Source organism: Thermobia domestica, chromosome 16 (assembly GCF_964235325.1).
Source record: "Thermobia domestica chromosome 16, izTheDome1.hap1.1, whole genome shotgun sequence".
NCBI lineage: Eukaryota > Metazoa > Arthropoda > Insecta > Zygentoma > Lepismatidae > Thermobia > Thermobia domestica.
In genome coordinates, this window is record NC_137469.1 from 65594226 (window position 1) to 65619988 (window position 25763).

Below are 25763 nucleotides of genomic sequence, written 5' to 3' on the forward strand. Positions count from 1 at the left end.
TCTCTATTCAAGGTCCCACAAAACAGACTTTTCTTCCTCCTATAGATTTCTTTTGCCATTCCTACCCTTGCATTTATTTCACGTTCGCACTTCATGTCATTACTAAGAATACTACCCAGATATCGAAAACTATTCACTTGTCCTATTTTCTCCCCTCTTACTTTTATATTTGACACAGACCCCTTCGTTCCAATCACCATAGCTTTTGCCTTTCTAACATTTATTTTCATTCCATATTCTTCAAAGCCCTTTCTCACTTTTTCTAACATTTTATTGATTTTCTTTTCAGATTCTGCAACAAGTGTCATATCATCTGCAAATCTTATGCATCTCATCATTCTACCTCCTACCGAAATACCATCATCTTCATGTAAACTCTTTTTCACTATCTCTTCTAGATAGACATTAAATAGTGTTGGCGAGAGGCAGCATCCTGTCGAACTCCCCTTCCAATTGCACTCTCTTCCGTCAGTTCTTCCCCTATCCTAACATTTACTTGTTGGTTCATGTATAACTTTCTTATGAGTCTTCTATCTTTCCATTCCAAGTTAGAACTCCCAACAACAATTCCCAATTCACGCGGTCAAAAGCCTTTTCAAGATCAATAAATATAACATACACCTCTTTCCCTTTTTCTATAAATCTTTCACCGATCGCCCTTAATAATCCAATTGCATCTCTTGTGCCCTTGCCTCTTCTGAACCCGAACTGCTCCTCCTCAACTTCTTTATTTGTTCTTTCATATAACCTTCCGTTCAGTATTCGGAGCAGAATTTTAGCTGCATGAGATATGAGACTAATAGTTGTTTAATCCTCACATCTCTTTGGGTTCGATTTCTTAACCATCGGTATCATGATCGTTTTCAGAAAGTCTTTTGGCCATTCTCCTGTTTCATATATTTCATTGCATAGTCGGAACAATTCTTTCTTTCATTGTCTCCTATATTTTTAATGAATTCAATTGGTATGTTATCTATTCCGGTTGCCTTTCCATTCCTAATCTCGGATATAGCCTTTTCAAACTCATCCCTAAGAATACTAAATCCTTTCTCATCCTCGCCTACTTCATTTTCTACTTCAACATTTAGGCTACACGGTCTATTCCTACTCTCATATAAGTCTTCAATGTATTCTTTCCACCTTCCTATGACCTCATTTCTCTCGCTGACTACCTTCCCATTCTTATTTTCTACTGCCATCATAATACCCCCTTGTTTCCTCCGAAATTCCATAGATTTCACCTCCTTGTACACCTTGTCTCAAAAAGGTTGAGCGCATTCTTTATTGGTGTTTTGAGGCAAAAATTTTCTAAGTCCAGCTTCGGGTATCTTCGGGAAAAAGTAAGCCAGGTTCGAACCTCCAAGCCAGCCTTTCAATCGGGAAAAAGTTTGCAGATGTGTTTTTCTTCTTTTAAATATAATAAGACTTGTTACCAAGTGTTTAAAAAAGCAACATTGATTGAAATACTTAATGATACAATATTTCGAAACCTTTTATTAATGTGACCACATGCTTGTTTGTCATTTAGCTCTCTATACGTAATGGAGCATTTAAATACGTTAAAGAATCTTTCCATATGTAAAAGAATGCTCAAAGTTAAGAAATAGAACATAATTATCGCCTGAGTACTAAAATAAAAGTCAAAGTAGAACAGAAACAGCGTTTGTAATGGATATGAATGTCATAATTATCTTGAGATCCGTTATACATCGCTAGAAGCTTAGTTCTCGAAGTCCTTGTGTTAGCTCATTGGTAAGCTGTCGGATTTCAAATCATAAGGTTGTGAGTTCGAATCCCATCTGGGTCAATACTTTTTTTAAAATTATATTTTCCGCAATGCATGAAAAATTATATAAAATAATTACATTAAAATACATAAGTTGTTTATATATAACATAATAATTGCAGAACATAGTAATTATTATGTTTAAAATATAACATCTGAGATAATTTTCACAGTAGGTCGTTATTATATATGAGAATGTTAAATACAAGTTAGGAAAATCGTTTAATAGCAATAAATAAGTTATGTAGTGTATTTATTTGCAGCTATTTGTCATACAGATTTAACTTCTCAATATTCTCATTACAGTATGTTATTTATATTCGTGAAATACAGTATATTCCTACGGATATAGAAAGTGTATAAACAGAGTATCCAAAGTCGTATCCTGCTTCAAAACATAACTTTTCCCGATCCCCTTAACGTCACGGGAAGAAACACAAATTCTCTTTAGAACGGAATGTCGTTACTTAGAGTCTCATTCGAATACGTTGAATATGCTTTTGTGTATTCATCTCTCTCTCTCTCTCTCTTTCGCTTTGTTTATGTGTGTGTGTGTGTGTTGCGGAATATCCCAAGTTGAATACAACATTTGCAAAGTATATCATTGTATCGAATACCAGAAATTGAAAGTCGTGTTTCTTCAGGTTAGGTTTGCGTGTTCATGTTAGCTCATTGGTAGAGTACGGACTTGCCACTGAAGAGGTCTTGAGTTCAAAGCCTACAGCTAATTATCATTCTTTTGTTAGTAAGATTGCACAGAAATCGGATACAAGGAGTGGTTTACTTCTAGAAATATTTTCAGAAGCGTTTAGGTAGCCCTGAAAAGGGCTGTTTTCGGGAGTTAAGGCGGGGACATTAATATTGTGTCCAAGACCCTTCTGAATTTATTACACGCTCCATTCTTCTGGGCATGGAATCTGTTACATGGGTGACAAATCTATCTCCTTCCCCTACCTCCAGCCATGCTTCGGAAACAAGATGCCACAGGTCATCCTGAGTTCTTGGTGGATCTGCCTCAGGCCAACTTTCCCTTAGAGTACGCTTCACTTCTGCTCACATATTTTCCATGAGATTGAGGTCTGCTCCACGAGGCGGCCAGTCGAATAAATCAATCTCAGGGTGCCCTGCGAACCATTCCTGAACCACACGGGAATTATGTATTGGCGACTGGTATTGCTGGAACTGAATTACACCATCAGGCTGAAATACTCGTACAGATGGCACCATGATATTACTGATAATGTCTAAGTACTGAGCATTGTCCAGATGTCCTTCAATTCTATGAAGCTGTCCTGCTCCGCGACTGGAAATCCAACCCCAACATAAAATTGATACATGGCCTCTGCAATTGCAAGCAGCCACATATCCATGGTCATATCGGGTGCCTCTCGGACGATACACAAAACGGCGTCCCTCCTTTGATGTTGTGAATATGGATTCATCTGAGAAAACTACGTTTTCCCAATTGAGACCCACATTCGCCTGTGCAAACGCGAGACGGTAAATTTTGTGGTCGTCTGAGAGTTTTTCCTTCACGGCAGCAACACGGCCACGTAACCCAGCATGACGAAGCCTTCGCAGAGCTGTATGCTTACTACCAGGAAAGAGAGAAGCTTCCCTTATCTGTCTAGACGTCCTTAGTGGGTCTAACCGGGGTTCGTTTACTAATCTCGCATCTTGGGCTTCGGTTGACACATGCCGACTACCAGGAGATCGTAAATTATCAGTCTGACCTGTAGCACCATATTTCCGAATCCATTGCCTTCCTGTAGAGGCCGGGACACCTACTCGCCTGCTAGCTGCAGTTGCAGAATAACCTTCCAACTCCCATAAAGTAATTACTGCTGTACGTCTATCCATAGTTACCAATGTTCTGAGCTGTGAGAAGAAAGCAATAGATAAAAGCTAGTACCTGACGTGTGATTGGTTACTTGCACGACACGCCTATTGTGGGGAACAGCGTTGCCAGATCTAGCACAATGATGCTAGATCTAGCATAATTTGCATGTCTCTATCACCTAGCATCTTGCTTTTAGCATCCTGCCCAAATCTAGCACAATTTCAGCAAGTTATCAAAAAGCCGTAAAACCTGGAGAAGTTAATCGTGGGAAGAAAAAGAACAGCAGAAATGTATCCTCTTCCATTGATTCATACACTCGGTAAACCATACAGGCAGTCTTATTTTCCTAAGTAAGTTCGGAACGGCTTTGGGCTTTTTTTTTTTTTGTGGCTCCACCCAGGGTTTTCTAATCCTTTAACTCCGAGGCATGGGCGGAGCTATGGGGGCCATTCTCCCCCCAACTTTTTGACTTCACCATCTTTACTTCTGACTTCATGATCATATTTATTCCTGAAATGACAGCTCCGAGACCGACCAAAAATCTGCCGCCTCCCCCAGCAGACGATTCCCAACTCCGCTTATGCTGCGAAGTAATTTTCTTTCAAAATATGTAAACAAAAACTTTGCATTCATTTATACGATATATACGCCATTGAGTTTGGCAACGACTGCAGTAATTTAGTTGAGTTAAAATTTTGGTGCGTGAAGTATTGAGTTCTATCCATGCATTCTTGCTCTCTGTGTATTTTAAGTTACGTTATCGTATCTCAACTTTTTTTTTTTTTTTTTAACTCCTGAATTAGTAATTATGAGGATCTAGCATAATTTGACCGAATCTAGCATAAGTTCGATCAGGTTTTGGAATAATTCCGAGCTGTGAGTCTGGCAACGCTGGTGGCGAACGACTTGGTCAACGACTCGCGAAAGAAATTTGAAAATGGTGCGCCGTAATAATAATAATAAAAACAGTTTTTATAAAGGAATATTAATACATACGAAAAGCTGTTTAATGAATGAATTGTTATACTGACTTTACACGTATAAAAACATATACCATATACCAAACAGATTGAGCGATATGATTATAGCTGTTTTGAGACGAACACTTTCGAAGTCCAACTTCGGGTGTCTTCGGAAAACAGTAAACTAAAGCTGCTGGTTCGGACCTCCAAAGCCAACCTTAGTAATCGGGAAAAGATGTACAGATATGTTTTTCCTTCTGTTAAATATAATAAGACATGTTGAAATGGTATTAAGTGTAGAAAAAAGTAACATTGATTGAAATACTTAATGATACAATATTTCGAGACTATGTATTCACACTCTCGTTTCGTCATTGTGATCTCCATACGGAAAAGAGCATTTACGTATGAGCTCAGTTATATTTCAGAAGCAGCTTCCGAAAAGCGGTCATGTTAGCTCAGTGGTACACCACCGAGCGTTTAAATCGTGAGTTCGATACCCGTTCAGGTGAGATTCCTTTATGATATTCTACTTTCCTCAATGCATGAAAATTATGTAAAATAGTTACATTACAATTCATCAGTTGTATATATATTTTCATATCATCAGTTGTATATATCAGTTGAATATATATATTCATATCATTTCACGACATAAGTAATTCTTATCTTTAAAATATAACATCTGAGGTATTCACAGAACTTCGGTGTGTTATGTGTGAATATTGAATACAAATTTAAAAAATCGTGTAATAGCAATTAATAAGTTATGTAATACAGTGGACTCTTTTTAATTCGAAGTCCAAGGGGACACGAAAACAACTTCGAATTATCCAAAATTCGAATTACCCAACAACATTTCTTTTCACATATATAACAACAAACAAACCGTGCATCAAAAACATATTCACATGGTGTAGACTATACCTTTAAAGCAGCTTATTATTTGCGTGATCGAATACCGCAAACTAGCCACAAAATAACTGATACAAACGACATTGACTCCACATAATTCAAACTACGTGTATAATGGAAAATATATTTACGTATAACACTACAACATACATTGAATAGCCCAAACAATTAAACACTAGTAACAATTTGAATATTCTGTTCTCACTTTTAAGAAGTCGTAAACCTCATTTGCTTAAATTTCATTGTTTTTGTACGGTCAATAAATCTTGAATTTCATGTATTGCGTGGAATACGATATTAATAACATTTGGTTGACTTTATCAATAATTCGTCTTAAAATGTCAACCAATTCTGAAACAAGATGAGATTGGCACACGTTCTCTATCTTTACTTCTTTTCCAACTCACCTTCATCTTTATCATTACATAAATTTTCTATTTATTTTTTGTATTACTCTTGGGTGCATCTGGATAACTGAAAACACGTTAAAACTGTATTTCTTTGTTTACATCTGTCCAACATTAAAAATTTTCAACTGTATTTACTTCGAATTATCCAAAACATAGGTTCAAAAGTTCGATTTATCCACGATTTTTTATTATTGTTTTCAATACAGTTTTAAAGGGGAATGGACTTTTGTTCGAATTACCCAATATTTCGAATTACCCAAGTTCGAATTAACGAGACTCCACTGTATATTTATTTGCAGCTACTTTCATCGCAGATAACTTCTCAATATTCGCATTACAGCATTTAGGTAGAGCATATCGAAAATCGGATCGTGGTTCAAGACAAAAAACTAGCTAGCCCCAAACTGTCACGTAAGAAATTCACGAATCGCAAAAGTAAAGTGAAGAGATTGAGAGCGGTAATTCCTTAATCGCTCTCTCTCAACTCTCTCTTATCTGCATTTATACATATAAAAGTGTATGTATGTATGTTCCATCATAACTCATGTATGCCTAGAGCAGGGTTTCTCAACCTGGGAGTCGCGGCCCCTAGGGGATCGCGAAGATAGGCGGAAGAGATAAATATAGTTAGAATCTAATACCAGAAATTATTTTTAAATATTATTTTTAATTTTGTTCTGATAGGCATACTTTTATTTTTTATACACACTGTAAAGAACAATAAAAAATAAGTCTACTGAACATTTTCAAAGGGTGTAGAATTCGTGTTACTATTTGGTTCAAAGTCTCTTGTCGTCGCGAATTCTGTCGAGAAATTTGAAGCTTAAAATATACAAAACGATAATCATGCCTGTTGTTCTGTATGGTTGCGAAACATGGTCGCTTACTCTGAGGGAAGAACATAGACTGAAAGTATTTGAGAACAAGATCCTTAGACGAATATTCGGACCCAAGAGGAACGGGAATGGGGAATGGCGGAAACTTCATAACGAGGAACTACATAATTTATACGGTTACCCAACATTGTTAGGGTCGTCAAGTCTAGGAGGCTTAGGTGGGCAGGTCAGGTAGCTAGAATGGAAGAAAGTAGAAACGCTTTGAAAGTCTTGACCGGAAGACCAAACGGAAAACGACCATTAGGAAGACCTAGGGGCAGATGGGAGGACAATATTAAGATGGATCTCGCTGAGATAAGAATACAAAGTAGAAACTGGATCCAATTGGCTAAGGATAGAAGTCAGTGTAGAGCTTTTGTGAACGCGGCATTGAACCTCCGGGTTCCATAGGCCATAGAGTTAGTTAGTTAGTAGAGTTGTTTAAAAATGAATTTAAATCAAAGAGGTATGATATAAAACTAATGAGAACTGTATATACAATTAAATAAATACAATTAAAATTAAAATTAAATACAATTAAAATTAAAACCTAATGAGATACCTAAGCATGGTGTAATTTCACTAGTGCAGCAACGCCCGGTTCAATCTTCATGACGAATATTATCAAGCCATTTTCAACTGATAAGCGATTTCTTATCTTTGTTTTAATGTTTACCATAAAAAAAAAAAACACTTTCGCACAAGTACGATATAGCAAATGGAATTATTACTTTTAAAGCAGCAATCACCAGACCAGGATATTTTTCTCTCCTCATCAAGCAGAACTTGTCCAAGTCTTCGTTACAGAAAACCAGTTGCAAAGACTTGTCGCATGATCATTCTATTATTTGGTCAAGAAGTTGTGGGCTTAGATCGGATACGTTAATGGCCTCTTCAATGAAGGAGTTTAACATCCATCTTGAACCAGCACCTTCGTCGTTGGGAATATAGATATTACAGTTACTGTATCCACTGTCAGTGCCGGGCGCCGAAAAGAGGGGCCACACATTTCGGAGGAAGTGTGTTACTCAAGTTAGGAAAGTGCATGTGCACATGTGTAAAATAGAAGGAAAAACGTAATAAAATGTGCTCAAAATTAAGGAAAGGTATTGTTTATTTTGAAAATGTTATTGAGCTTCGTGCCAACCATGGTGGCGCTTCGTAGCTAGTCTGTCGACGTCACTCATATATACGGTGACATCGTACTATACTCTCGCCCCGGGCAATGATTTTCCATGGCACTGTTCACTATAAACAAAAAAATGGATTCTACTATTATAGAAATAGGTATGTTAAAAATCCCACACAAGCTTATTATAAAACAAATTATAAAAGGGTCGCTGGCAAGAGCGTATGATAAAAGGGGATCGTGATAGGAATTAGATTGAGAACCACTGGCCTAGAGTAATTTTAACCACATTTCTTATAGTTTCAAAAAGAGTGCTGTCGGGTTACCTATGGTGAATGGGAGGGGGATACATATAAAAGATTGCTAGAAAATGATCGATATTAGATTCATAGTTTTCGGGGTCGCTTAGATAAATAGTGAGACTTTCAATTACGCTTAACTCCGATTAAGCTCTCATTAGCAGGGATGGGCACGAACGACTTTTCTTTGAAACTCGACTCGACTCGAAACAGACATCTTTGAGGTCTACTCTTGGACTCGGCGCGAAAAATATCTTCCAACTCGACTCGGATTAGAGTCAAGTCCAACCAAAACGAGCCAAATCCTGTGTGTAGTCCTACCTAGACAATAATTATTCTATCATCAATTATACTACTGTTACTACAAATAATAATAATAATAATAATAATAATAATAATAATATTATTATGACAACACCGTGTACAAACATGAACGATAGATGGTTAGTAAAGGAATACTAAAAGCTAGTTGACTGCCGACGTCGGTAGTCATGAAGTTTACAAGGCAAGGACATCGTTCATTACCCTAAGCTGTAAGCGTCGGTGGACTACAGATGGTCAACTATTAACCTCTCGCCAGAAATTGGTGGCCCCGCAGCGACGATCCGTGATGGCTCAAGTTCCATTTTGAAAACTTTACTACCAGCGGCTGAGACGCGATGAAACGCCAACGAACCACAAAATTACTCTCCCAAAATATGTTAAAATGCCTATATGTGTGATTTGTTTATATTTAGGCGAAACAAAAAAACACAAAACAAATACCCCGGGGTGGACGCGAACCATCAATATTACGATTACTAGGCACGTGTTCTTCTGACTTCCCCACGGAAACGATCATAAAAAGCTTGGTTGTTGAAGGATAAATCATTGACGTCTTAATTTAGCCAATCAGACAAACCCCTACATCTCGAGTTCTAGGAGGTCATACCGTGAACCGTTTCAGATTTATTGCTTTCTGGTGGAGTACTATCCATGCGCAAAATTTGAGCATAATAGCCGACATGCATCTTCGGTGCCTCTTATCTTTAGTACAATTTTAACCAGAGATGGTGTGGGTCAATGAAAATTTGATCCACGACCCACCATGACCCACTATGACCCACCAACCAAATGACCCATTGGCCCACTCTGACCCATCAACCATCGTGATCCACTCTGACCCACCACCAACTATGAACCACTCTGAACCATTGCGACCAACTCCGACCCACCAAAACCCATCGACATCAACTCTGACCGATGACCCACGTCCTCCTCTCCATTGACTAAAGAGATTACACTTGTAATAAAACAAGACTGTGAAATTATCACTTATCGGAGTTTGAATTTCTACCGTCATTGGCTCAAGCACCTCTTTGTTACAATACTGGTGGGTCTGACCTTTACGATATATAATGGCAAAGTGTTTCTCATCTTCCGAATTAAAATGAATTTAAATTTATCATATGTAATTATTTCTTTGTTGCCTTACAGACACATTTCAGTAGAAAATAGGGTGAAATTTAAAAGTTTCGAATCAAGGAAAAGTAGACCAACGTAAAAAAAAAAAAAAAAAAAAAGAGAGAGAGAGAGAGAGAGAGAGAAACTAATTTTCTATATAATTAAGCATGCCGTACTAATTGAAAATGCCCATGTAATTAAGTTTAGAATACAAATTTTATGGCCATTTTTCTCTAACTTTATGGCTTGATTGCCTTATGCTCGGAACGCTCCATTAAACACCAGCTTCAGCAATTATAAATAGAAAGCAGTGGGTATAAAATTCAATAAGAACTTTAGTTTGCATTACTCAATTTTATTCTCAACTAATATCAATTGTTTTCGATTATTTTTACAAATCAACCCACTACCAATTTCCAATATATAGAAAATGCACCCCCGTCCCCCCTTTCATAAAAGACAATTTTAAAAAATGCTAGGGCATATTCTCTTTATTTTTAATAAAGAGTTATATGCTGAATTTCAGCTCTCAGTTGAACGGCTTGTGAGATACTAAATTTTTCGCAAAAAGTCGGACTTCTACTCCCCCTAAGGATATGTATTATAATGAAAGTGACACGCGTATGACAACTTCCCAGTTGGGATTGGAGCCTGATTATATACCAAACGTCAATTCATTTGACTTTGCAATTTGACCGTGATGATTACGCAGACATAGTTACTTTCAATTTTTTATGATGCATATCCTTATTTCATATGTTACAGATGATTCAAAAATATTTTTTCAAGCAGTTAGCTCCTCTAGAATCTCACAGGCTGCATCCCAAAATCCAACTCCTACTATCCTATGACAATCCAAAAGTGACTGAACTTTTTTATTAGGAACAAATGACAAAAGAAAAATGGAGATCTTGAAAGTAAAATGTAGAAAAGCTCGGTGCCCCCAATAACTCCATATTTCTCCGCCCCTTCATTCCGAACTTAAAAATAAAACTTAATTCGAATATGGTTAATTAGTGAATTTATTACAGTTAAATTCCACTCACTACATGCTACAGCTACAACTATGTAAGAAAAAATAACAACTGTGAAACATGTTCTGAATTACTATTACATTTCTTACGCTATTATTAAACATATTAGAATAGTAAAAGAGGATTGTTCGTGAAATAGTATATTTGCTCATGATTTTTAACTTTTTCATACGGAAAAAATTAAAATATTATTCAAGTTTTAAAATTTGCACTCTGCAAATATGTTGCCCTCTAGGCAATGGGACTAATGTGGACTAATGGGAAATGCTGCACTGTTAGCGGCGCTGAAAACTTACGATTCGATTCTAATATCGGTTGATTTCGATATCTTTATGTCGCTACCACCCTGGGTGCTAATGGGAGCTTAATTGGACTTGAATTGAAAGTAGAGCTATTCACCTAAGCGACCACGAAACTATGGATTCAATAATAATATCGACCCGTTTCTAGCATTTTTGATATGTATCCCGACAGTACTCTTTTTCCAGACTGTAAGAAATATAGTAAAAATTGCTCTAGATATATCAGAATTATGTTGAAACACACACATAAATCCACTTTTATATTCTGTATAAATAGAGAGAGAGTGAGCGAGCGAGCGAGCGAGAGAGGGCGACTCAAGGCATCACAACTCCACATTGCAAAAGCATATATCAGGAATTGAATTGAAAATATATGTAAAGACTTTCTGCTGTGACATGCTTCATAAGGACAATTCCAGTCTGCTCACGTGACCTTTGGGGTTCATGAATTTTTTTGCGAGCGTTCCGACTTTGGATTCTCTGTTTATACCCTCTGTTTATGCATCGAATAACTTTTCAAGAACATAAATGACATTCTATATTATGAATGTTGAGAATTACTCTCTATATGACAAATAGCTGCAAATAAATACACTACATGATTTATTTATTGCTATTGAACGAGTTTCTTATGTTGTATTTACATACTCATATATAATACCGACCTACTGTGAAAATTATATCAGATGTTATATTTTAAACATAATAATTACTATGTTCTGCAATTATTATGTTATATATAAACAACTTATGTATTTTAATGTAATTATTTTATATAATTTTTCATGCATTGCGGAAAATATAATTTAAAAAAAAGTATTGACCCAGATTGGATTCGAACTCACAACCTTATGATTTGAAATCCGACAGCTTACCAATGAGCTAACACAAGGACTTCGAGAACTAAGCTTCTAGCGATGTATAACGGATCTCAAGATAATTATGACATTCATATCCATTACAAACGCTGTTTCTGTTCTACTTTGACTTTTATTTTAGTACTCAGGCGATAATTATGTTCTATTTCTTAACGTTGAGCATTCTTTTACATATGGAAAGATTCTTTAACGTATTTAAATGCTCCATTACGTATAGAGAGCTAAATGACAAACAAGCATGTGGTCACATTAATAAAAGGTTTCGAAATATTGTATCATTAAGTATTTCAATCAATGTTGCTTTTTTAAACACTTGGTAACAAGTCTTATTATATTTAAAAGAAGAAAAACACATCTGCAAACTTTTTCCCGATTGCAAAGGCTGGCTTGGAGGTTCGAACCTGGCTTACTTTTTCCCGAAGATACCCGAAGCTGGACTTAGAAAATTTTTGCCTCAAAACACCAATAAAGAATGCGCTCAACCTTTTTGAGACAAGGTGTACATTTCCTCATATTTCCCAACTCTTTCTAATTCTTCTATGTACTCGCATTTTCTTTTGTAAAACTTTTCCCTCGCTCTATCTGTTTCTCTTCGTAATTCATTATTTAACTTTCTGTACATCTTTCTGCCCTCTTCTGTATCAACCTGTTTCCACATCTTTCTCTCCCTCGTTTTCTGTAACATCTGCTCTGTAACCCATAGTTTCTTAGCAGTTTTGTGTTCGCGGTAACCTACTGCTTCTTCTGCGGCTTTCTGTAAGCAACGTTTATAATGTGTCCCCACGGTGCGTTACTACCTGCACCTATTCTTTCCTCGTTTGAACATTTTTCTTCGAATTTTTTAACGAAAAGATTTCTTATTTCCTCGTTTTTCAACTATTCAGTATTCAATACTTTGTTACCTACTTTTCTTCTGCCTACATTTTTGAGTTGAATATCTACTTCGACCAGCACAAGATTATGATCAGAGAAATCTTTCAAGCAGAGTGTTTACTTTAACGAACAATGCCACTTCTTCTAATAGAAGTTCAGTCTATAAAGATCGTCAGGACAGGCAATTCTCCATGGCTGAACGTACTACATTAGTATTAGAATAGAAATGCTTTCGAACATAATGTTAACTACCTTTTCCACTCCCCTCTCCTCTAGTTGTAAGTTTCTATATCATAACAAACAATCTGTCCACAATATTTCGGTGACCCCATTCTCTCTTTACCTTCTCCACAGTACTTTTCCTTTGATAACGTTTTCCACGAACATTCAAAATATCAAGTTTAATGTTACAAGTTTGTGTGTGACAGTACTTATTACAGTACGTAGATCATCTGCTAAAGTATGACAAGGAGCTTTTCACTCTTAAAGATGGCTTTAGTACGCATCAGATATCACTATGTGATCTTTCCCGCCTCCTTTCTAAGATGTTGCTTTCGATATAATAGCACAGATCTGTAGCGCAATCATAAATACACTACTACCAATATATTCTCAAACAAATTACGGGACAATACTGTCAGCGCGACAGCTTTTCCTGTTCTGACATCCATGGAAGTGACAATTGAATTTTCATTCGAAAAACAAAGTAGGCTTCAATATTTTGGAGAAAGTTAACGCCCACGCTGATTAGTAATTGAGCCAAATTTATGGAGTTAATACAGTATAAGACTTGAGGTTTCAGTTTTACGTCCCACAATTTTGCCCTGTAGGCTAAAGGAAACTGGGTATTAATGAAAGTGGATGATTATGAAAGAATTAACGGAATGAGTATGTGCAACAAATGGGAGAAACCCAACAGACAATGCTGTTCACCATAAACCCCTTGAAATACGGACCCTCGCACCACAAGTGGGCGATCTACCACTGAGACATGTGTGTCCAGGGTTGGCAAAAAACATGGTTTTTATTGAAAAAACCAAAAAACACGTGTTTTTTTGGGTTTAAACCAGTTTTTTGTTTGTTTGTTTGTTTAAATAAGTTGCTTTATGTATTTATATCACATATGGACAGAAAAAAAGATTATTTCGCCTTGGTATTATTATGCAACAACCGGGTTATGCTGGAAGGGGTCACGTAAGCTTAAAGTGGAATCCAAATCGCTTCTCGGCTTACATCCGAGAGAAATTGTCCTCCATTTAAATTCGAAACCGAGACTAATTGGCCACAAATGCGATACATCTGCCGACTCACTCACGAAGGACTCCTGATAAAAATACGTTGTACTGATCTTTACATACTTGTTAATATAATTGTCAAGAATCATTTTAGAAAGACAAACAGATAAACAATTGCACAAGTGAAACCATTATACAGAATTACATATGGACAATTTCAAAGTACTGCAGAGTACAAAAGAACTAATTTACTCAAGTTAGTTCACTAAGACTTTTATTAGTCCAAGTTAAAGAAATACAACGACTAACCTTGCATATCAGTAAGAAAAGTGAATAAAGATACGAATTATTTGAGTCCACTTTGGCTCTGGCCCATTTATACATAAATAGATACCAAAGATACTTCTGATTTTAATAAATGCCTCTCGTGGGATTTGTATGACCTCCCCTCCCCCAAAAAAGTACGGTATTTCGATGTATTTTATCAATAGTAAACATTATTTAGAACTGTCCTTTGATTGCAATTGCATAACAATAATAACAAACTATAAAAAAAAATCACAAAAGAAACATTCATAAACTTATAAGTTGCTTTTGTAATATAATCTCTTTGAGTAATGAATGGGGAATTTAGGTCTGTATATAATACGAATAATATACGAGAGTGAAACGTGATAACCCACAAATGTGTGTTCATCAAGACTTTACGAATAGTTACACTTTCACTAACATTTTTCGATTATTTTTTTTTTTAAGTTGGTTTAAAGCAGCCAACCCTGTCTATGCCCCTAGTACTATGGAGATCTTGGAGCAAAGCAACCTTAGTACTCTGGTGGCAGCCGAAACGAAATAACATTAACTACTTGAGCTCAACGTTGCAGATGAACGAAAAAATAAATATATAAATAAATGTCTCAATGAGATTTTTAGTTAAGAAATGAAAGAAAATCGAAAGGCTTTTAACTACAAATATAGAAGAGCAAGGTGTTTACCTTTTGAGTTTACTGGTAAGATTGGTCTTCACGAGGTTTACATTATAATGAAAGAAAAGCAAATTATGTCATCATAGGAGGATACACAACAACAACAACAAAAAACGTACTCAAACCATACATTACAATTTTTCGTAAGGAACTAATGTTAACATTACCTGTTTAACTTCATTTTCAAGATTTAAAATTTGTGAATTCAACGAGGTTTCACGAGCTGCTGATTCAGAGAGCAGAGACTCTTCTTGTTCAATGCCTGTCTTAGTTGTCACCTTATGACTTGTCTGGAATTTGGCCAGCGCCTAGAAAGAAACAATAACAATTAGTGGATATATGATAATTAGTTTCTATTTAAAACTCACACAATATTTATGCTACTTAAAAAATGTAAATATGTCATTTGACATCTGCTTGAGTATCTCACACTAAATATATCGATATACAGCGAAGACAAAATTTTCATTTTTTGTTATATGCGGTCAATGTATCTAGTAGAGAATAGAACCCATAAAACACAACTTAATTAGATATATTCGTAATGCTACCCTTTCCAAATGAACAAATGACTAAAATGTTGCTGTTTTATAACTCATCGGAATGAAGCTTCGCTACGCATATTAATTAATATTTAGCAAACGCCTTACTAATAATATACATTAATTTAAAGAGAAATGGTGCGAAATGAAGGTGAACTGATGTGCTCATAAGTAACCCAACCATATTGATAAAGATGCAGGCAGTAACAAGTACTACCGAAACACTGCAGAATTAGCTCTCGTCATGATGCAATAAAGGTAAGTGCTTATCATTTTTCAATTTGCTGAGTGCATATTCAAATGCAGTAACTGTTTCAATTTTACACAACCACATTATTTTAAATATACGTACTACACATTAAAAAAAAAAAAAAAAATAAGTTGTGTATGTATTTAAATGAATTAATTGCAAATCAGAAGGGAGTTTCTATCTCCCAGTGTCCTAAGAAACGAGTACTTAACTGAATAAAGTACCGGATTGTGAGTTAAGAAATTCAGAAATAAATACACTGAAAATCAATGGACTGAAAGCGTAACATTATTATAAAGTTATAGGCAGGGATGCAAGTCAAATAACGCTATTTTTTCCCCTTTCTTTCGTTCCACGCGCTTACTCCACTATTCAAACTTGTCGCTTAATATAATGTGAATAATTACATCAACATATTCAGGATGGACAAGATCCGTCGCTCAACTGTAAAATATGTGTAATTACATTATCTTCGCTGGAATGCCTCTATAAAAAGATTTTAAAAAGGTCGAGATGAGAACACGAGATAAGAAAAGCAGAATCTTAGGAAGCGGGTAACAATAATCCGTAACAAAATCCTTTCTGAGTTTAATTAGCACAGGGTAATACTCCCTGGTGAAATACTGGTTACATTTTTATATCGCTTTAGTTTTGTATATGCTTGAGACACTGGACCGACGGCAAATAACTATATATATATATATATATATATATATATATATATATATATATATATATATATATATATATATATTTGTCTCAAGACAACATAGGATCACTATCCGCAACACTCTTCCAAAACAACAAATGGTCAAATTTACTATTTCTTCCGATTTCAATACCGATTTTAACGTTTACCGCCGTAGAAAGAAAACGGTAACACATACCAAAAAATTGTTTTTTGTAAACGATTCAACGTCTCAAGACAACGTATTACGACTATGCAAACACACTACCGAAATCGAAATTGGTTCAATTTACTATTACTTTCGGTTTCAATACTTATTTCCGTAGAGCACAAACGATAAATGCTATTAAGATTTTTTCAATCGATTCTACGTTCCAACAACAGATTTCATCTTCTCCCTTAAGCCCTCTATTCAAACCGGAAGTGGTTGAAATAAAAGATTTTTTATTTCAGCCTTATCCTCATTCAACGAAAACAGTAAGGAAATAGCGAGTAATGCCATCTTCATATGGATCCAGCGTCCAAGGAGCAGGCTGTATTCTTGATTTTATTACTCTATTCCAACAAGTACTTATAGATGCACCACTTCAAGTTTGAGCATTGGAAGTTTGGAAGTCAGCTTCACACTGTAAAAATATACTCACTTGTTTCTTACATGAAAGGGATACTTCAGCAAGTCCTAGTTGAGGGTGGTTTTCCAGTTGACCCGTTGGAAAAGAAAGAGCTGTCCAATTTTTTTATCCTCTTGTACAAATTTAGTGAACACGTTGTTTGATCTTTGTAGCTGCATATTTAATATGTTGGATTACTTTTTTAAAAGGACTCTATTAGTGCCTTTTTGTTAGTGATATTATTATTATTACTGATACATACTAACAAATGCATCCACTTCTTGTAGCTTATTTGGAGCGTTATTTATAAATGCGGGACGATTTGAGCGTGGCAAGTATACTAACAAGGGAACCTTCCGAAAATGATAGCTGCAGTGAAAGATGTTACCTATGCCAATTGAAAGAGCTGTAACAGAGATGAGCATTTCCAAAAAATTAGCTGCCCATAGCAATCGGTTCAAGAAATATAAGGGGTGGAAGTTCGGGAAACAGTAAGGTTGGACAAGGGGGGAAAAGTGCAAATTCCGCAAAAAGGGGGCACGGCAAAATACAATGCTGACAAGTGATGTATAGAAAGAGATTTGCCACAATAGGCAAGAAATGAAGGCCACCAGTGGGGTTAACAGTGTTGCCAACTGCAATGAAACATACATGTTTTGCAAAGAGCACTATATGAAGTGAGTGCAATATTCAGTGTCAACCTGTCATGTAGAACATAAGATATGACGGGTGTAATCAGTGGTACAATCTAAAAAAAGAAAATAGAAAAAAAACAGAAGTACGAAAAATACGGAAAAGACGGAGTTGGCCATAATGCGCCACATTTGATCACGAGCTGTGCATATAAGAATGAACAAAACAAGAAAGCATCAACTATGCAGAAAACCGACGTACCTAGAAACGAAAAGAAAAACGAGTTCTAAAGTTGGCAACATTGGCCATGAAAATCCAGACAATTCTAATATAGTTAGGCCACTCGCTTTACAAAAGGAAAATTCCGGCAACAGGCATTAGCCTTCGCATCATTTGTGCATGCTCGTCAACATTGTACGTGCAATTGTTCGATGAGACAATGGTTCAAACAGAAGATACATTTGCAGTGAGCACAGCTGAATACTGCCAATCCGTTACACATGGTACAATGATCGCCTGTGAATGTCTCAAAATAGTACTCCAGAGGTGTCGGAACCTTTGGTGGTCTTTCTATCACATATCCACACCTGTAGAAAGCAAACATGATCAAATGCTTGAATAAACATGAGGTAAACTGGTAATGGGTTAAGGCTTGAAGTTTCAGAAAATTCTCGCGGGAACCAAAGATTAAAGTGAGTATCTGATAACACAAACTTTGTCACGTAGCGCACAAAGTTCTTGTATGGTCTAAAAACATAAACATCAAGTGGTTGTATCAGACCCGTACAACCAGAACGGATCAGCTCAACTTTGAAATTCATTCCGGATGGTACATGCTCGTAGAGCAAGTTGGTGTCTTTGTTCGCTGTCCAAGAATCGACAAATTGCACATCAGTTAGGTTTCTTTCTGCCAAACTTGGCTAAAACACGTTGGCATAAAACACGCTTAAATCACTCTTCCGCAGGTTTGCGGTTGTATTTGGGAAGGCCTTAATATTCGGAAGAGTTGACAAAAAGTCTTTGGTCTTTTGGAAAAATGTTCCTTTCCCTTCTGCCACTTGCACATACATTGGTGACAAGAGAGTTCCATCAGCAGAGATGACAGGCATTATCATATACGAATGTGATGAAGACGTGATGACGAAAGAAACCTAACTGATGATGTGCAACTTGTTGATTATACTTGATTATACTTGTGACTGTACCTTGATTATAAAAGTCATATCTTGGGTTCTACATGACAGGTTGACACTGAATATTGCACTCACTCCATATAGTGCTCTTTGCAAAACATGTACTTTTCATTGCAGTTGACAACACTGTTAACCCCACTGGTGGCCTTCATTTCTTGCCTATTGTGGCAAGTCTCTTTCTATACATCACTTGTCAGCATTGTATTTTGCCGTGCCCCCTTTTTGCGGAATTTGCACTTTTCCCCCCTTGTCCAACCTTACTGTTTCCCGAACTTCCACCCCTTATATTTCTTGAACCGATTGCTATGGGCAGCTAATTTTTTGGAAATGCTCATCTCTGTTACAGCTCTTTCAATTGGCATAGGTCACATCTTTCACTGCAGCTATCATTTTCGGAAGGTTCCCTTGTAAGAATCTGTTTCTCGAAACATTTTAAGATCAGTCTTTCGGACCTGCTAATCTGCTCGAGGAATTGGTTCCAGGTGAATCAGTTCGCTGGTACAATATTCATACTATAATTACGTCAGTTAGTTTCTTTAATAAATATTACTGGAATCGGGGTATACTATTTACGAAATTAAAGTAGGTTACTTATGTCCCACTAGTAGTTTTCATTTATTAACTTACGTATATTTTTGAAATAGATTTCTCGAATCAATTCATAGTGTGTTTTATTCATATGAATACCCATAGGAACAAAAGAAAGAAAACTGCCGATCATAAATACTTGACTGAATTTCAAAAGCCGTTTTTGTTTATTTATTTATTTTTCATAAACTAGTTCGCTACTAATAATAACTGAAGCTATGTGCAAAAGATAAAATCTGTGTTTTTCAGCAAGAAGATATTTCACACATACAATCCAACGAAAACAAAAATTATTTCAGACAATAATCCTGTCACTTATTGCAATAAGATGTACCAAAAACAGCTGCCAACTATATGGGTGCTCCCACTGCGCTTGGGCTCAAAAATCCATTGGAGATTTCGGATACAGTTTCGTAGTTGCCGTACTTTGAGACATTACGAAAATAGTTCCATGACTTTGGTGTGCGAAGTTTATCGTCTTATATATAAAGGTAACCAAGGGAGTTCTATCGCCTTTTTACCCACCATCTTCGAACATCGATATGTCCCCTAAGACGTAAATGGAAGATTAAAAATAGTCCCCATTAGCATCGACCGCCTTCTGCCAACGTTCCGGAAGGCCATGGATTCCATCGCGGTAGAACTTGGTGGGCCGTGAAGCGAAGGTAGTATCAAGTGCATTTTGCACCTCTACGAGGGATTTGAACTTGCGTCCTCTAAGGTGATTATCGAAGGAATGCAACAGGTGATAATCGGACGGTTCAATCTCTGGAGAGTATTACGGATGCAATAGTTTTTTTTTTTAGTTTTACGTCCCACGGTTATGCCGGTTAGGCTAAAGGAGACGGTGATGATGAGAGATGAATGAAATGGTGGAATGAAGAAAATGGGAGGAAACGGGAGAACCGCGAGAAAACCCACGCACACGGTGTTTGTCCACCACAGAGTTTACTTGGCGGGAGCAGGGTTTGAACCCGAGACCCCTAGCACCAGAGATGAACGCTCTACCACTGAGCCCCCGCGGATGCAATAGTGTTTCCCATCCAATGCGAAGAATGATGTTCCAGATTATCCTAGCCACGTGGGGCGTAGCGTTGCACTGTGACAGAAGAATCCCTTTGCGATTCAGAAGTGCCTGCTCCAGTTTTAGTTGCACTGATGTTCTGACCAACGATAAGAGCTGGTAGCTGTTCCCGATGCACGATGACACGAGCAGTCCACCAAACATACAGGAGGACCTTCTGGTGCAATGCTGGTTTCGGCTGTTTTGTAACCGGTTCATGGGTTGCTAACCAATGATTACGGCACCGTGGAGCTTTGTACAGGACACACTTCTCATCATATGTCAACACCCTGTCCAGAAATGGCTCCTTCCTTAGACGAGAAAGCAAAGAAATACAAGTGTCTGCTAACGCTGCCTTTTGACTCGGAGTTAAATCATGTGGGACCTATCTACCCAACTTGTGGTGCTTCCCAAGTTGATGGAGGTGCTACCGAATTGTTTCTCCACTCACACTGAATTGTAATCCCAGTTCCTCCCATGTCTGACCACTGTTCGCCTCAATTGCTGTCTGAAGATCATTTTGTACATGTGTTGGTCTTTCGACACGTGGTGCGTCTTCGAGTGGTTCGTCACCGTCCTTAAACTTGTTAACCCACTGATGCACTGTCCACGTAGTCACGACACTCTCATCTGGCATATCATCTGCCCCGTTTAAGCGGCGTTTGACTCCAGTTTGAACTCGTAGAGCATATACGCCCTTATGACGCTATGTAGAGGTCCCATATTCACTCTGTCCTTACACAAGTTCATGGTGTAATTGAACTGCCACAACCAGGTAGTATGTTGAATATACCCACACCAACAACTGACCTTCGCCTTATCTCCATTCGAATTAAACTCACGGTGTGAAAGCCAATAGAATACAGACCTCCAGAAAAAGCGACCGAACTTCTTTGGTTACTTTTATATTTAAATAAGTAGAACAGTGTTGATATTACCATTCAGTTAAATTTTTGGGGAAGTACGGGTGGTTTGCCACTCAACCATAATCTTCTATACTAACATGTTATTTCTACTTTAACTAACTAACTAACTCTATGGCCTATGGAACCCGGAGGTTCAATGCCGCGCTCACAAAAGCTCTCCACTGACTTCTATCCTTAGCTAACTGCATCCAGTTTCTACTTTGTATTCCAATCTCTGCGAGATCCATCTTAATATTGTCCTCCCATCTGCGCCTAGGTCTTCCTAATGGTCGTTTTCCGATTGGTCTTCCAGTCAAGACTTTGAAAGCGTTTCTACTTTTTTCCATTCTAGCTACATGACCCGCCCACCTAAGCCTCCTAGACTTCACGACCCTAACAATGTTGGGTAAACCATATAAATTACTACTTTAAAGTAAGTATATTCTTATCATATGTTTTAGTAATTGTTTTCGTCAACTTTAGGTTTACAGAATTCCCACTCTTCCCCCCCCCCCCAAAAAAAAAAAATTAGACATTTCCAGGATGTTTCCAGAACTTTGACACAGGAAGGTATAAGAAGATTGCAACTGTAGGTTCATAACTCACAACAGTGAAATGAGAACTACAGTAGCTTATGAAGTTAATATTAATGCAAGTACAGTATTAACACACAATAATTAAATATGCAAAGCGGAGCATGATGTGCTGCTTTCTTTATTTTTCTATCTTTCTTGCTAGTGGCCTCCGAACACCCTTATAGCCACTCGATACACCCATATCCAGCACATGTATTTTCATTCTTTCTTCATGACAGTTTAATTGTGGACCGAACAAATTTACAAACAAAAAATATTTTTTGTACATGGCATCTTCATTGCGTGACAGTGTGACAGATATAATTAGAGGGAAAAAAGGAATTATATTAGAAGTTTCACAACTGAGTATGGAGTTGTGTGATTTCCTCATCTATAGACATAATCTCTTCTTTCTTTAGCGACGCTGCTCTACGGATAGCATTTGACTGTCACGCAAGACTTCTGCTCTGCTTCATATGAAAGCTGGTTTGCTTCAGTCTCCAAAGCTTCACTTGTTTCCATCAATTTTGTTTTCTTTCTCTGCAGCTGGTGTGCATTTTCACTTATCTCTAATCTTGCTTTGCACTTCACTTTCTCTTTCAACAGTCCTTATTTTCTCCAGCTCTGCCATACAGCGCTACCTTGCCTGGAAGTCATGATGCAACATTTCTTTCGTGATGTTGATTGAAGTAAGGCCCTTATGAGAAATTTTTATCATACACCAATCTCAAACCGACCAATGATTTCTCCTTTATATTTTCAACAAGCAGACCTTTATTTATGCTGTAGCCTTTGTTCGACAGCAGCTTCTCCATGAGATAAAACCAGAAGCTTCTTTATGATTTAACAACAAAGCTTTAAAATCTTCCGAAGCACCCAACAGTTTTGTGTAAAAACAATACAGCCTCTCAGGGTCCAACTTATACCCAGGAAGTGCATCTTTCAACTGCTCAGTAAATTTTAATGAAAAGTGTGGTTGCGAAAATAGACTGATAATGGAGGATTGATACTGGTACAAAGTATAGTTTCTGGAGGATAGTGCTAGTGAAGACAGCATCCAAGAATGGGTTGACATACAAGTGAATGAAAGAAGAAGAAAGAAGTTCTCCTAGCCAACCATCCTGTTGAGAGAAAGCAAGCCCACCAACTACCCACATATGCAAGATCATGACAAATTCAGCACGAAAACAGAAATAGCAAACAAAAATAGCAATCAATTAAAATCTTCATTATAATTATGAAAAATCTGACATTCAGTATTTCTGTAAATTTCAAGGACAGAAATCCATTTTCAAGGACATTTTCAGGGTACAATCAATTCAAGGACATTTCCAGATTTTCCACGATTTCCAGGACGAGTAGAAACCCTGCGTTTATAACCTTAATCGATTAAACAAGCAGAAATTATGCTGATTTCTACAGTTATTTTTTCGCTTATCGAGTAATGATTATGTTGTTTCACTGGGTGTAGAAGAAATTAAAGTCTTCACCATACCTGAATGTCCCGAAAACGCAAGGTGACAGCTTTATTCATCGATCTGAACTACGGTCGGTTGAGTTGATTTTAGTTTAGCGTCCCTTTCAGCAGCGAGGCTATATGAGACGTGGACCTACTAACAACATGGAATCCGAACCACATGAGCTCCCGCCGGGAATCAAACCCGGGTCTCCCACGTCAAAGACTACGATCGGTTGAGTTTTACTAATCCGTCATATATTAGATAACGTTCTGTTGGGTTATCGAGATCGCCGAAACGCACTGTATTAGATGAGGTAGGCGGAAAACTAAGAAACTGTATTGTTGCGACTCCCCTTCCATGCTTGCAAAGAGTTCAACAGAGAAGGGCGGACCGGAGTACAAACGGCCCGATTAGAGAAAGTTCACTGTACTTCCCTAACTTCACTCAGAATGTTTTGATCCCGTTAACACGTATTTCGAGACAGCTTTGTTTATTAACGAATTGACAGTTTAGCAAGTGTCTTTAATGATTAATGGTTTTATGCATTGTGATTGGGTTGTGATCTAATATTGAGTAATATGTATGCATATTACTTGGGTGACGATGCCAGTATAAAGTGCTCAGGTCACTTATAGCGAGTGACACTGAGAGCATTAGTGTATTTCAAAAACTATTCCTTTACGTAACTTAGAGGGTGACTTTGCTATTTCCTGTTTTCACAAAATATAAAAAGACTTGGTTGAACTTTACATACCCGATCCAGTCGGTATTCTTAGACATGAGAAATTACACTCAATTAATGAATTTTATTCCGCAGATGTGCACCAGATTTATTTAAACCTAAATTAAGCTAACACACCTTATCCGGGTATTATTTAGTTTCTCCTCCAAATTACTTGGTAGTGACTCTGGCTCACTTAGTACTGATTACGACTCGTTATTTGTAATTGTGATGAGTATTATAGTGTGTATGTATGGCATAAGAACTGCAGTGCCAACTTGTGCTAGGTGCCCACTAAAAAGCATAAATGCTATTGAACCAAGTGGGGGCAGAAGTTAACTGCTGTATCTCCCTGACCAATTTTAGGAAATTTACCGGGTCAATTGAAGAATTTATTTAAGTTTGTGAGGAAGAATGAGTGAAAGTCAGAGAAGAGAAGTAGTAGAAGTTAAGAAAGGGGTTGTTTTTGAAGTAAGTGGAGGCGGATGGGCTATTTCGCGGAGAGGTACACTTGTTTTACAACACGGATACATAGATTGTAAAATGTACAGAAAAATTTGGGCAATGTTTAATTTGCCCATTTCATGTTCAGAATATAACCCAACCAACCCCTGCGGGGCTTCTACCCCGTTCCAACTACTACTACTACTTATACTAGTCGTAGTATATAATTCGAGTAGTAAAACTGCACGCCTAATAACGTAATCTAAAGGAACTTAATGTAATCCAACTAAATATAACCGAATGGAGTACATTTTGGTACTTCTATCGATTTCCAAATTGGTCCGGCGATGCGGTAGTAAGCCCAGGACAGTAACACAGCAGAGGGGCGATAGCCAGAGGATGTGTTCGTAAGGAGCAGGCGCGTCAGCGATGGTGTGTATACACATAAACAAGGTCATTTAAAACTGTTCTCTATACGTCACAGTACCGGTTCCGGAGCCGTCGATAGGTTTGGGGAGATACTAAATTCCATTCCCTTATCCTACCTTATTCTAAGCTAAGCTAAAAGCATTGGTTCACATGTGGGCAATATATGTATCACCGATTAATTTTAACATGTTGGTTCAAACTTCCCTAATCTATCCCTACCTTGCTTTACTAACCTGTTTAAAGCGGTACTATTAACGATAAGCAGCTGAAGAATGTATTGTAAAGTGCACCAAAAAGTTTGTATAAAATACAAAAGTTGTAATTTTCAGCTTTCACTCAAGTTAGTCTCTATAATGTTTTACATATTTGATTGGAATTATTATTTTACATTTTTTTGTCGCTTTCCTTTGGCCTACATTGCTAAACACATTTGAAATGGAAAAACAAAATCTCAGTGTTTAATTTGTTTCATTCAATATTCAGTTTACGTAATCGTATAGAAAGAATTGAATACCTTTGCAGTTAAAAATTAATATCACGGTTCATTTTATTTCAGAAGTCTGTGCCCCCATGAAGATCTTTCACGCTTCTCAGGCAGAGTCCCCCACCTTACGATATACTGGTCTATTGGCTCTATTTCAAAACGATAAAATATATGGTGATTTATCTATAAGTAGCGAAGCGTAACCACCCACTA

At 37.1% G+C, this 25763-nt stretch overlaps 1 protein-coding gene across 1 annotated transcript in view; it reads right to left on the reverse strand.

Annotated features, from left to right (window-relative positions):
- Positions 1-25763, reverse strand: part of BicD (Microtubule-associated protein Bicaudal D) — a 62412-nt gene that overhangs the window by 35836 nt on the left and 813 nt on the right. The window contains exon 2 of the mRNA XM_081742504.1: positions 15132-15272. Coding sequence (XP_081598630.1) covers positions 15132-15272 — 141 coding nt within the window. The remainder of the gene's footprint in view (positions 1-15131; positions 15273-25763) is intronic.